Here is a 13,479-nt window from a genome sequence, read left to right as displayed (position 1 = left end):
GAGGGAGATGGGTGCTGAAGATTTGTGTATGAAAGAGACCTGCTTAATCAAGTTGAAAAGAACATAAACAATCTCAGGTGGTCCAAGCATTGGGAAATCTGTCGAAGGCTGGCCATAGGCATTCAATTTTTATGAAAACTGTCTACAACAAATAAAATCATACAAATGTAAAAAGTGAAACATACATGACATCTCCTAATCACTCATAATAATACATGCCAATCCCGTGATACCAGTTTACAAATCAAAGGAATATAATAGCTCTTCCTGAGACTATGCTATCACCTTGAGATAGGCATTCGACTCGAATAAATTCCTAGTTTACAAACCACACCAGCAGACGCTGAAAAACTAACCTCATATTTATAGCATTCACATAAGAATAATAATTTAATATGTTATTTTCCTGGGCACTAACAAGATCTCCTCAGATGAGCAATTAAATTATGGTGTTGGCTAAACACGAGTCAGATCTACTCTGAGCCTTGCATAGGAACAATCATTTGTTGAGTCTGCAATGACAAGTTATTCGTTAGACCAGTACATGGTGTTACAGAGCTTCATAAACAGCAACTTCCAGCAAAATTGAAAACAGAAGACCATAATAAACTAAACACAAGGGGTGGTGAGTGAAACCCACAATGATATTAGTGACACTTGATCATCACAACACAAACAGAATAAATATAAACCATGCAAGCCACAGTGATGTCACTTGAAGTGCCAAAAAGTAAAATATGACTGACAGTAATTCACAGTTATAATAATGATCTGCATATTAGAAAAGATAGACAGTACACCATCTCCCATGTACACAAGCTGGTATGCTACATTAGACGGCAAAAAATGCTGGTGTGCAAATTTTTGACAACAACAAATGATATACACCGGTATATTATGTGTTTGATTCCACAATGAATAATCATTCAGCAGATCATTTCACCAATGACAATGCACACAGATCACATACACATTGATGCTGCAAGTTATCAACCATTAGGAACTCATCACCAACATGGATGATTTAAAATCAAAGAGGAAATACCAACCAACCAAAAGTAAAGTCAGGATAAAATAACAAAATGTCAAATCAAACTGTAAGATCTATTTAACTGTTTGGTGTTTTAATACAGAAAATGAGTATCCAGAGATAAGCTTGCAACATGATCTTATTCATTTAAGCAGGTAAGTCTTGTATCAAATGCTTAGTCCTTGGCAGTTGATAGAGCACTTAAACCATTACTCCAGTGAGTTTGGAAATGACAACTGACATGCTCATATTAGATGTATCAAACTTAATTAAAACAGAAAAAAAAAACTTGACAAGGGCACACAGACAACAATATTATTATCATAAACTTCACTTCTATGAACCCAGTGAAAGTTCACAACTTAACTTCATATTAGCAAGAGAATGAACCAAACATAATTTTAGAATTTAAGAGTCAATGGGAGGCTGGGAGCACCCAATAATGCACCAATTCAGCAACTATACACAAATAAAGTGAAACAGTTCACTCCATTTCCAAACCAGGGTAGTTAAGGAAACCTAACATTCTATTCCTGAATCTTCAGCAGTTGGAAAACTTAATTGAAGGAATGCTTAGTCAAATATTCATTAAAAACTACAGAATCCATGATGTTTCCGAATAACTTGCAACTTACAATGAGGTGTTTCATTCACTAAACTACAAGCACCTGGTAATGTCCAAATATAAAATCTTCAAAAGCAACCAGTCCACATCTAAAGGGATAGATTACCATATGATATGTAATGTATAACAAGAAGACTATAACAAAATATATAAAGCAATCACATAACCAAGGTTTCATTTTAATGAGATTATAACCCTTCAAATAAGCAAGTGAGATAATGGGGAGTTGATATGATAATGACTACAAATAGATACATAGATAACAAAAAGATGAGGAAAGTGAGATTACTTGAGAATTGGAGTAACCAGCTCCTTGAGAGAAAGAACCTTGGTGAGGAATCTGCCACAAAGCAAATAATTTCTGATAAGTTACAACCTGCAAAGACAAAATCCTAGCATAGCGTAACTAATAAACCAAAATCGTAATAACCCGAGGCATTGAACTTGCCTGAACTTCTTTTTTAGAAGATGACTCTCCACCTTTGCCTGAACCCTTGGTGTCACCCTGTTAGAACACAACCAGAAATCCAACAATAAACACTACAACTCACAGTAAACGAAGAGGAAAACTTACTCAACAGGGACAATTCAACTAACCTCCATCTGCAACATCCCAATCGAACCAGAAACACAATGACACCAAAAGCAACAGAATATCAGTCAATGTCTCCTAATTAATATCGCAATTACTCCATCAAACCAACCCTACCCTACAACACTCATAACATTACCAAACAGGCAAACACTCATTTCACTACAAATCTCACACAATTCAATTTAATTAACATATAGATCTACAAAATTAATAAGATTAACAGAATTACCTCTCTGTATTTGGCAAGGTAAACTTTGAGAGGATCAATATAATCTTCAAACCCTAGAGTCGCCATAGCCCAAAGCAAGTCGTCACCATTAATCGTCTTCCTCTTTTCCCTCTGACACTTATCGCTCGCCCTGCACAGAATCCCAAACCCTCACATCAAAAAACTCACAAAACGACAAAAAGGTTTATAAAAAAAAAACCACACAAAGGGAACCAAAACGACGCCGTACTCGCTGGTAATGAAGCTAATGAACTCGGAGACGCACTCCTGCACAGTCTCCTTAGCATCCTTGGCGATCTTTCCGTTCGCCGGCAACGCCTTCTTCATAATCCGGCTGATATTCGCGATCGGAAGGTACCGATCCTGCTCGCGGACGCTCGACCGGGGACTGTGGTCGCCGCTGTCGTGGCTCCCGCCGCCGCCGGGACTCGTCGGACCTTCCGCCATGGGAGACCTGAAACCCTAGCACCGCCATCAGAGAGAGGAGAGAGAGAGAGGTAGAGAGAGAAAATGAAGATTTGAGGAGGGATATATATACCTGTGGGGGATTAAGATTAGGCGCGAGAGGGAGGGAGAGGGGGGCTTAATCGGACGCTGGAGAAGAGAGGAGAGAGGAGACGAGTGGGATGAGAGGAAGGAGGTTTATCAGCACCGTTGGTTTTCTTAATTTAAGTCGCTGCAAAAATTTTAGGGCTTTTTTTATATTTGTTAGAGGCTGCTGCCGTTACGGTTCTGGTTCGGTTTCGTTCTACCTCTAACCGGTTTCGCCACGTGGTTGGGCCGATCGGGTCGATGCAGTTTAACCTTTGCCTGGCTTTTCCTATGGGCCTGTACACACCAACGAATCCGGAGCTCCGGATCATCTCAAGTAACACCAATTAGTGGGCTTCTGAAGCTTAATCGTTTTTTTTTTCGGTTTTCGAGCCATCTTGACTCTAACACATGGCTTCTTTAGCACAATCTAGTTAGTTTTTATCATGAAGTGTGGTAGATTGACTTATAGCATGGCATGCCTCCAGTTGCATATATCAAATAAATTTTCTTTCCGAAAGTATACATTTTATGATTCCCAGAAGAAATGGGAAAATACGTACATTCATGCAAACTGTTAGTTGATATTGCTGGCTACGTACGCTCCCAAGGCATGACACAAATATAGCAAAAATCATGTTCGATTGGAAAACCTTCCCAACATTACTCACAGGTGGTAATACTTTCGCATCAAAACTTTGGAGAATTTGGCGTGTTATCCCTTCTGGGCAATGCATGTCCCAGGTCCTCACTAGACAAGTCAAAGAACTAGTTCGTAAGGAAAGTTACTCACTCCAATTGCATTATCATTGCTCCAACGCAGAACAAGGCATCTTCATATGTAATTCAAGTATACATGTCGATACTTCTTTACTTCTCAAGTTCTCATTGAACAATGCTCAAGTTCTCAAGTCCTTGTTCAGATGTTACCTGGATTTAAAACTTTTCGTGTCTTGAAATTATATGAGGCAAATATTTTGGAGTTGCCCCGTTCAATTGGAAAGTTGAAGCATTTGAGGTATCACGATGTTTCCAGAACAGAAATCAAAGCTCTTCCCAAATCGATTGGTAAGCTTTACAACTTGCAGACTTTGAGATTGCACCGTCTCTTCCATCTAGAAGGGCTTCCAAAGGAACTGCAGAACTTGATCAACTTGAGACATGTGTATTTCGATCGAACAATTCAGTTTCCAGTTGGGATGGGGAAATTGACTAATCTTCGATCATTAGCTCGTTTTCCAGTGGGGAAGGACATAGGTCGTGGGATAGAAGAGCTGGCTGGCCTAAATGAGTTGACAGGTGAATTGACTGTTTGTAATTTGGAAAATGTGAGAGATGGAGAAGAAGCTAATTAAGAAGGCAAATTTGGTGGGGTAGAGAAATGTACGCAAATTAAAATTTCAATGCTCACAAGAAGAAGACCAGTCAAGCAGCAACAATGATGGGGATGTACTTGAAGGCCTTCAGCCAAATCCGAATTTGGAGTTCTTAGAGATTCAGAAATTCAAAGGTGAGAGATTTCCATCATGGATGACGAGTATGTCGTCTCTATTGAACCATTTAAAAGAGATTGAGTTCGCCAACTGCAACAACTGTGAAAGATTACCAAAACTTGGCCATCTTCCCAATCTTGTACATCTAAGGATTGATAGAATGGGTAACCTAAAATGTATTGGATCTGAGTTTTACGGTTATGATAATGTGGCTACTACTGGGGAGATCAAAGTTGATTTTTCACCAAAAACAAAGTATCTGATAAACGCTACCACGTTATGGTGCTTCATTGATGACAAAGGTACGTATAAAGTAATTCTGATTGTTTCAACTATTTGAACGTAATAAATGTCATCATTTCAAGCACACCACTGATTTGAGCTTCAAGTCGTATCTATTTGTCTACAGATGAGTGAGATGACAATGCCAGGTTTCTCTCGCTTGTTGAAAATGTACAAGTATTCACACTTCTAATCTTCATCTCTAATTAAATGATTGCTAATTCACTTTATCACACGTCTTTGAATGCGGTTAATGTTTCATACAATTTTATTGTTCAGACTCGGTTGGCTTTTTAGTTTGGGAGCTTGGTATGCTTGATGATTAACTCTCTTCCTTCGCCTGTCTATTGGACAGATGCCTGTTTCTGGAGCATTTGCATCCACTCCTGATGAAGTGAATGGAGCTTGAGTCCTTTTCGGAGCATTTCCGTTGCAACAGGTGAAAACTAACCCTTCTGTAATAGAACAAAGCTGAACGACTGCAGCAGCTTTGTTTATGAGAAAACAAAGTTGAGGGAGAAAAAAAAGTTTCTTCTCTACTGAGATTGTCTGGGAGCAATTCCTGTAAACAATCATTCTCTTTTGTTAGTGAAATTGAGTGGTTCCATCTGCTCTCCAGATGTACGTAAAGTTGAACAATAAAATCACTGGCATAACTAGCAGGACCAAGATCAAAATTTGAGACCCAACACATAATAGCTATTTAACCTTTCACCTTCTTATATGGGGCAGTCATAGTAATGAAAATATACAACAAATGAATATGGTAGAAGAAAAGATGCTCGCTATCGAGCAGTTGGCCGCACAATAGACTCATCAAGTGATAAGTAATTATCATTTCCACCAAGATCCAAGGAACCCAAGTTTAACGAAGAATGAATCGAATTCTTTGACGTATCGTCTGAGTTACCGTCCCTTGCTGCTGCAGCACCCCTTTCCATCAAGATTGCATCTTGGATTTCCTTGAGAACTTCTGAAATTGAGGGCCTCATGAATCCGTGTGCTTGAACACACATCAAAGCTTTCTCTGCTATCTTCCACATTGACTGGATGTCATATTCATCATGCAGTGAGGGATCAATGATTCCTTGAATGTCCCCACTTTCAATGTGTAACTTTGCCTGGGATACAACCATTACAGAAAACAAGTCTTACATGGAAGCTCAAGAAAATCAATTTGGTGGGAGTGAATAGGGAAGGTAATGTATAGTGAATGATAACTGATGATATCTTTCAAAAACATTAAACTTTCAGGGCTTCAGAAAACAAACTCACCCATTGGACTATATTACGGCAATTAACACCAAAGTTTTCATTAGATATTGCTTCTTGACCGGATATGAGCTCAAGTAGAATGACACCAAAGCTGTAAACGTCACTCTTGTCTGTCAACTGCTGAGAGATATAATACCTGAACACCGATGAGGAGATAAAAAATTACTTATCATGCTTGTGAATTTGGGTGGTAAAAGAATGATTTCCTATATGAAATAAAGCCTCTGTATCTGGTCATTCTGGTAACGTGTATGATCCTGATTGCTGAGCATTAATAAAAAAATCTGGAAAACCTACTGCATGTTGATAAATTGCTAGCAGGTTTTTTGACAGACTTTATCTTGAAGGTTTTGGAATTATCATAGCCATTAAGCTCAAATGGATAAACAAGGGGAGGAACAACCTAAGGGGTACTAGAGATCACTTGACATGGCAGCCATAACATATTTGACTCAATTTAATAGGATAGGTTACTGGTTTCAAGTCACAAAAGAAAAGGCAGAAATGTAAAAGGAATACAAAGCCTTACTCAGGATCCAGATACCCAACAGTTCCCCGAACTATGCTGGACACATGGGATGCCCCATCTACTGCGAGTTTGGAAAGACCAAAATCTGAAACCTTTGCCCTCATGTTTTTGTCTATTAGAATGTTGCTGCTTTTCAAATCCCTGTGAATAATGGCTGGAACGCAGCCCGTATGAAGGTATTCGATCCCTAAACAAGTTTGAGAAAGTACAGAAATCAAGTTGGTACTCTATCCTAAGGGACACAAATAGATGAAAAGAAGCAGTAAATTCAAATCCTTCAGCTTGTAAGACCTTTTGCAGCATCTTCGGCAATCTCCAGGCGCTTGATCCAATTGATACGCTGTTCATGTGTCAATGGGCCTACAAACAATGTTAGCCAACGAAAATTTATATTTCCATAAAGTACATATGAACTTAGTAGCTCACCATAAAGATGCTCCTTGAGAGTTCCATTATGCATGAACTCATAAACAAGCATACTTCTACCATCTTCTTGACAGTACCCTAGAAACTGAACCAGATTTCTGTGGTGTATCCTTGAAAGAAGAGTTACCTGGATCAAATGGAGGCACATATTAGTCCATAACATGTTTATATCCTTCCTTTTCCCATTTACTCGCTAAAAGAGAATAAAAATTAAAAAGAGAATAATATTCGTTTTCAAGAGAAATATGCCAAAGGAATTGAGCACACAATTGTAAGTGAAAACAGTCTAACAATTGCTCCAATTTGGTAAAGAACCCAAACGCAGCATACAACTCTCTGTTGTACTGTGCTCTCCAAGTGTGTGTGTTCCTCCCTTCTTCCTTACCATGGCAAGTCTTTGTGAAATAACTCCAATGAGAAGAAAAAAGGTGATAACTCTCTGTTGTACTGTGCTCTCCAAGTGTGTGTGTTCCTCCCTTCTTCCTTACCATGGCAAGTCTTTGTGAAATAACTCCAATGAGAAGAAAAAAGGTGATAAGAGACCGTCCTGGCCCAACCCTAGACACTCTAAGATCCTTTTTCAAACCTGCTCCCATTTCGAGTCAAGATATTCCTGAAAAAAACTAGCTTTTTTATGATTACATCGGTAATAAACCCGGCAAAAGGGGGATTATTCAGAGCGGGCTCAATGAACAACAGGGATGGAATAGCTGTTGGGTGGTTAGGACATCCTATCTTTAGAGATAAAGAGGGGCATGAACTTTTCATACGTTGTATGCCGACGTTTTTTGAAACATTTCCAGTCGTTTTGGTCAACGGGACAGAATTGTTAGAGCCGATGTTCCTTTTAGAAGGGCAGAATCAAAATATAGTGTCGAACAGGTAGGTGTAACTTTTTGCATTGGACTAAGTTAGTAGAAGATATAAAATTTTCAATCAGTCACCACTATTTTTTGAATTAAAATGCACATAGATGTAAATTTAAGGAAAATATATGTCGTCAACGGTTTTATAAAAAAAGGTGCTTGAAAAAACTACAGGGTTAGCATCTTCAGAAACGAAGGAAAGCAACCCATCAGGAAATTAATAACATTGACTGACCTCATTTGAAAATTCTCGCTTTCCTTGAAAGGAATTACTGGTTAGAACTTTAACTGCAATTTCCGTTCCATCTTTTGTTTTACCATAGTAAACAACTCCAAAGCCTCCAGAACCTATCTTCTTCTCAAACTTTTTAGTAGCCTCTTCAATTTCAGAGTGGGTGAAACAGTGTGCAGCTTCGGTTGGAGCATCATTCTTGTTAGACTCTAGCCTTTGCATGGGTAAGGGTGGACTTATTTTGTCTACAAGAAGTTAGGATAAAGTCATCATTTTCATGCACATAAATAATTAAGAAATTAATTAAACATTTTTATCCCTAGACTTGTTTCAAGCTCATACCTTGCTCATGGTATTTCTTTTTTCCTTTGCGTAAAAGTATACAAGATGCAACAGTGGCTATAATCAAGACAGCAGCCCCAACTGATGTACCAATAATAATATCTTTGCGGCTACCGGTTCTCCCCCCATTTCGAAGATTAACGTTTCCACTGTAGCTGTCAGAAGCCAAAGTAAAAACTGGTGATTATATGTCAAGAGTAAGAATTTGAGGAGCCAAAAGATGACTAGACTATAGAGATTGAAATTTGAGAGAAAATTAGAATCGTTGAACCACAATATGACTATGCAAGATTACTATAACAACTTCTCTAAATTTGTGTATATCAACATCATCTAAAAAGAAAAATGCACTACTCACTTCATAATCACTTTGTCGTCAAGACCTGATGGTACAGTTCCAGATAACAAATTATTTTGCACATACCTGCAAGCATCAGATTCATCATGTATTTCATCCATCAGAAAACCAAAACTACGAGAGCAGAGCACCATAAATTACTCCATGGGGGATCATTGTTTCCCAAGCTCCAATTATGATAATCATGCGTGTAATCTTTTTTCAAATAAAGATGACTTCAGATACAATATATTTTACCTAAACAGAAAGGGAAAAAAAACAGAAACAAAAAGATTGGAAAGGTATGTCTTAGTAGCGTGCTCTTTATACATATCCATCGATTATTATTAGACAAGCACAGGGTTCCAAGATTAAGCTAATAGATTAAATAGGCTGACAACATATATCAAGCTATCATACTCCCACAAAGCTACATGGAGATGCAAATGGAAGAGAAACTCACAAACTGCAGGCTTTCACCTTGCAAATCAAGACTGAGGATTTGAGGTTGTGATAATCACAAACTCACAATCATGTTAGACAACTGGTAGAGCCGAAAAATTTATGTACTTAGAGAGTGCACCAGCACTTTATATCCAGAAACGGTTTCACAATGACAAAGAGAAGGCCATTGGCTGTATATAGTGTTGATTTGTGAAAATACGTATGTGGAAGTCAGGCGCTGTATGCCTCACTTAGATTACAGAAGTCGGACATATGACTTGTAACATGCATGCCTGTTATCTGACCAAAATAATGAAACGATATACAAGTTCCTGAAAACTTACAGTTCCTTCAAACTTGGTAGGTCCTTCAAAGAGGATGGTAGTCCACCTGACAACTGGTTATTCTCGAGGTGACTATAAAGTGTAAAGCTCTTTTATTAGTGTTAACTCTGTACCAACCAAAAAAATACAGGATCAAAAGAATCATTTTACTTACATGATCTTCAAGTCGAGACATCCACTAAAATCAGGTACTGGACCAGTCAGTGAGTTCCCATCAAGCCATCTGTCATTATCAAACAAAAAAAATACCCAGAACATCGAGTTATACACGCCTAAACTTGCAATTCAGATATAAAAAAAAAGTGGAACAGTTTGAAACTTACAACTCAACTAAACCGCTCAACTTTGTCAAGACTGGGGGGATATCCCCTGTCAAATTCATACGGGATAATTTACTGCAAGACAAGGAAAAGAAAGCAATTGTCAGACTGTCAGCAGATGAGTAAAAATTTCTACTTATAGCAATGGACTATAAGTCTATAACTAAGCAAAAGCAGTAGCAATATATAAAAACCTTAAAACACCAAGCAATTCATCTTTACATTTTAAAGATTCTTGGTTGTGCATCAGAATTACACTCAACCCAAGACCATGGAACTGGAAGGCATGGATCACCACCTTCTTGCGCCCAGTCTGCAGATGAGTATGGTGAAATGAAACTGGCAATAGCAGCTCCTGCAGCCCAATAGAACCCAGTATCTCATATATTACTTCACAGCTCAGCTATAATGATAACCCTAAAAACAATACAATGTGCAAATCAGAATTAAACACTTCAGTTGCCAAAAATGAACTTACCATCTTGAGACCCATCAGTTTTCTCCAGATATTTATTTATCTCCATTGCATTCAAGAGAGGGCCCCTGGTAGAATCGGATGCTTTCACAAATCTAAAATTTAATACAAATGGAAGCGATATGTTTGTGAATCCTGGTTCATAGAGACGATATTTTCCTTGGGCGTTTTCCTCAATATTAACAATAGGTTTGCTGACTTCAGAATTTCCTGGAACCACTAGCCTAAACTTTCTGGACTCATCTGGAGCCAAATCTTCAATCTCAGCAAAATAGGTGACTGCCCAACCAGTACCGGGAAAACCATCCAGGTTGAGCCGGTAAGTCAGAGATCCATTTGTACCAACTACAGCCGTCTGCATCACTTTCTGAGGCGGCAGGTCATCCCTATTAACATCAATTGGCAATTTGGTTGCAACTTTTTTGGTTCCAACAGCGATGTCAACAAGGTAATTCGCTTTCTTGATAGTGTCTGACAACCAAATTCTATCAAAAGGGTCATCTGGGAACCTGAAAATTAGAGAAAAGCATATCATTGAAAATGACAAAAATCCTTGCCATAGTGCAAAAGGGGTTCAACTTTTAGATGTTCATCTTCTTGAACAAAATAGTTTTGAGTTCAAATGCTCTGGTTCAAGGCATATCGTCCAGTTTGATTTGCATCAGTTTAACTTTAATATATAGATTAAGGCAGATACATGTGTTAAAGAGAAGCATATATATCTAAAGCATACCTAACTGGATCATCACTATCTGCACCAAAGTTAATCCTAGCCGAGACACTGAGGTAGAAGCGCTGTTCATAATCAGTAAAGTAGACCGAACCATTGAATTGTCGAAGTTCCAAGGTCGATATAAAAGGCTGCCCAGTTGTAGCATTGGACAAACACACACTAACAGTAGGACTTGTAGCAAGAAATATCAGCTCTCTCATTTCGATAGTATTTGCATCCGAAATCACAATTGTAGACCAATAAGTTGCACCAAAAGAAATGTCAAATTTAGGATAGACATTATTGCTGTCAAAGTTACCATACAAGAATGTAGCTCTCAACAGGTATCTAGTCCTACTTGTGACATTCATGATGTAACAGTATTTTCTTGAATCAGCTGGAAAGTGCCTCAGCGAAGTGTATTGCTTCCTGGTCTCATTCAAAACCTCTATAAAACTTGTCTCGCCGTAACGAAGTCCATCAGGACTCCAATTCAAACCAAGATCATCAGTAAAAAACTCTTCACCTCCACAATCCAAACTAACAAACCCTGCTTCACCAAAATCCACAACTATCAGATTGGACTACTCTTGCATGCAAAGTTCTGAACTTTAATTTTAAATCTAACCGCAAAAATGTAAAATTCATTATGTTCTTCATAAAAGACCATCCTTTACCATCTATGAACAAAAATTTCCAAAATATACATACATCTGATTAGAATTGTTATCTTTGGAGAGATAAAGATGCAAGCTTTAACAAAGCAAACAAGAGATTGGGTATGAAAGGTGAAGGCTTTGGACTGGATTCAACAACAAAAGGACTTGAAAAACAAAGATTATGCAGATATATGAAGAAACAAAAGAGAAAGAGGGAGAGGGTACCTGGCATTTGAGCAGAGGAATGAACTAGGAGGAGGAAGAGGAGGAGAAGAGAGAGAAGGAGAAGGGTGTTCTCCATGGTGGTGGTGTGAAAAGAGGGAGAGAAGTAGTGAGACCATATAAAAATGGCTCTCTGAGTGAAAAAGAGAGCAGGGTGTATATGAGTGTGTGAGCTTTCAGGGAGATAATAAAGTCGCAGAGCCACTGAGAGAAGAGGAAAAGGAAAAGGAAAAGGAAAAGAAATACAAAATCCAAAGTGAAACCAACAAACCCAACAAACTTATAATTTCTAGGGAGAGAGAGAGAGTGTGTGTGTGTGTGTAATTTGGAGGGAGAAGGAGTCTCTGGACTTTGGGGTAGGAGAGAGGAACAGAAGTCCAACTGGGGAAGAAGAAGGGAGGAATCAATGGCGGTGCAAGTGGGGCCCACCAGAGGAGAAAAAGTGAAACCGTCGTCAGAGTTCAACGTGAGGGATGAGAGTCATATGAGATTCCGACATCAGAGAAGGAGTCGTTGTTGCGGGTCCCGCCATTCATTTTTGCGCCACAGTCGCATTCCCTATCTCACTCCACTTCTTTTTCTTTTTCTTTTTCTTATTTCTCCTCCTGTGAAGAACTCTTCGCATTTCGTTTCTCTGGATTCATCTATATTAACATAATCCCAGTGTTTACATATTGATGTAAATATCATGATCATTAGATGGGTTCTCATATGTTTGTGTTGAGTTGGATTGGAAAATGTTACCTCTGATTTCAAAAGACACTTGATATTGATAATCTTAAACTTTTGTAGAATACCATTATCATATAGAGTTTTTTTCACCAACAGTCCCTCAATTCTGGTGTACCTACCAATGTGATACCTCAACTCTTAATCGTACCAATGTGATACCCAGACTCTAGTATTGCTATCATTGAAGTACTTCCGTTAGTTTTTTTAAACTTTTCAGTTATCTTGGTGACGTGGCAGGTACGTGAGGCCCACAAAGAGGGTTAAAAGACAAAATTAACCTCATCTGAGAGGAGCAATGTTTTTCCCGCCCTTTACCTTGAGAAAGACACCCAACAATTCCAATTTTGGCGCCAATTTTCCCTCTCTACTCCTTAATTTGTGTCTCTTATCTAAACTAAAGAACTACCGCCAACCAGTCGACCACAATCTGATAAAACCTAGATCAATCTCATTTTCTATTTTTACCCTAGCACTTGTTAAACTAACAGAATAAATATATAAATTTATATGAAACATCTCATTTCCACAATCTCATAAGAATATAAAAACACATAACTTAACGGAATTCAAATACATGTTTAAGTACCATTAGTTGCCACCTTTTATGTTGATCTGCCATGATTTTTGCTTGTAAGAACTAATGGTACATGTAGTTGAATTTCGTTAAGTTATGTGTTTCTATATTCTTATGAGATTGTGGAAATGAGATGTTCCATATAAATTTATATATTTATTCTGTTAGTTTAACAAGTGCTAGGGTAAAAATAGAAAATGAGATT

At 38.2% G+C, this 13,479-nt stretch overlaps 2 protein-coding genes across 4 annotated transcripts; both read right to left on the bottom strand.

Annotated features, from left to right (window-relative positions):
* Positions 1-105: 105 nt before the first annotated feature.
* Positions 106-3,144, bottom strand: LOC126800730 (nuclear transcription factor Y subunit B-like). Of its 3 annotated transcripts, none has more exons than XM_050528137.1 (6): positions 3,018-3,144; positions 2,709-2,933; positions 2,480-2,609; positions 2,104-2,160; positions 1,945-1,995; positions 106-512 (listed from the first exon to the last, which is right to left on the bottom strand). In XM_050528137.1, the coding sequence occupies exons 2-6, from the start codon at positions 2,924-2,926 to the stop codon at positions 474-476; spliced, it is 495 nt and encodes a 164-aa protein (XP_050384094.1). In that variant the 5' UTR covers positions 2,927-2,933; positions 3,018-3,144; the 3' UTR covers positions 106-473. The 3 variants fall into 3 exon arrangements, with proteins under 3 accessions (XP_050384094.1, XP_050384095.1, XP_050384096.1); XM_050528138.1 differs by having other exon boundaries at positions 2,709-2,941; positions 3,018-3,133; XM_050528139.1 differs by lacking the exons at positions 106-512; positions 1,945-1,995; positions 2,104-2,160 and adding an exon at positions 2,283-2,365.
* Positions 3,145-5,350: 2,206 nt separating this feature from the next.
* Positions 5,351-12,450, bottom strand: LOC126800728 (probable LRR receptor-like serine/threonine-protein kinase At1g67720). The gene is made up of 15 exons (XM_050528135.1): positions 11,972-12,450; positions 11,109-11,637; positions 10,379-10,884; positions 10,123-10,255; positions 9,904-9,975; positions 9,735-9,803; positions 9,581-9,652; positions 8,814-8,879; positions 8,456-8,610; positions 8,117-8,358; positions 7,016-7,142; positions 6,881-6,949; positions 6,590-6,776; positions 6,061-6,196; positions 5,351-5,906 (listed from the first exon to the last, which is right to left on the bottom strand). Exons 1-15 carry the CDS (start codon positions 12,045-12,047, stop codon positions 5,571-5,573), a joined length of 2,775 nt encoding a protein of 924 aa, XP_050384092.1. The 5' UTR covers positions 12,048-12,450; the 3' UTR covers positions 5,351-5,570.
* Positions 12,451-13,479: the final 1,029 nt, after the last annotated feature.

The sequence above is a fragment of the Argentina anserina genome, chromosome 6 (assembly GCF_933775445.1).
Source record: "Argentina anserina chromosome 6, drPotAnse1.1, whole genome shotgun sequence".
In the NCBI taxonomy this organism is placed as follows: domain Eukaryota; kingdom Viridiplantae; phylum Streptophyta; class Magnoliopsida; order Rosales; family Rosaceae; genus Argentina; species Argentina anserina.
This window is presented reverse-complemented; position numbering and strand designations above follow the sequence as displayed.

What these genes read in the sequence shown, in the direction of transcription:
- LOC126800728 (XM_050528135.1), bottom strand. Translation starts at nt 12,047, where the DNA reads ATGGAGAACACCCTTCTCCTTCTCTCTCTTCTCCTCCTCTTCCTCCTC. An exon ending in AAAGAAATACCATGAGCAAG is followed by an intron (nt 8,359 to 8,455) that starts GTATGAGCTTGA and finishes AACTTCTTGTAG; the next exon opens with ACAAAATAAGTCCACCCTTA. An exon ending in GTTGGGTATCTGGATCCTGA is followed by an intron (nt 6,197 to 6,589) that starts GTAAGGCTTTGT and finishes ATCGGTGTTCAG; the next exon opens with GTATTATATCTCTCAGCAGT.
- LOC126800730 (XM_050528137.1), bottom strand. Translation starts at nt 2,926, where the DNA reads ATGGCGGAAGGTCCGACGAGTCCCGGCGGCGGCGGGAGCCACGACAGC. An exon ending in ATTAGCTTCATTACCAGCGA is followed by an intron (nt 2,610 to 2,708) that starts GTACGGCGTCGT and finishes GATTCTGTGCAG; the next exon opens with GGCGAGCGATAAGTGTCAGA. An exon ending in ACCTTGCCAAATACAGAGAG is followed by an intron (nt 2,161 to 2,479) that starts GTAATTCTGTTA and finishes GTGTTCTAACAG; the next exon opens with GGTGACACCAAGGGTTCAGG.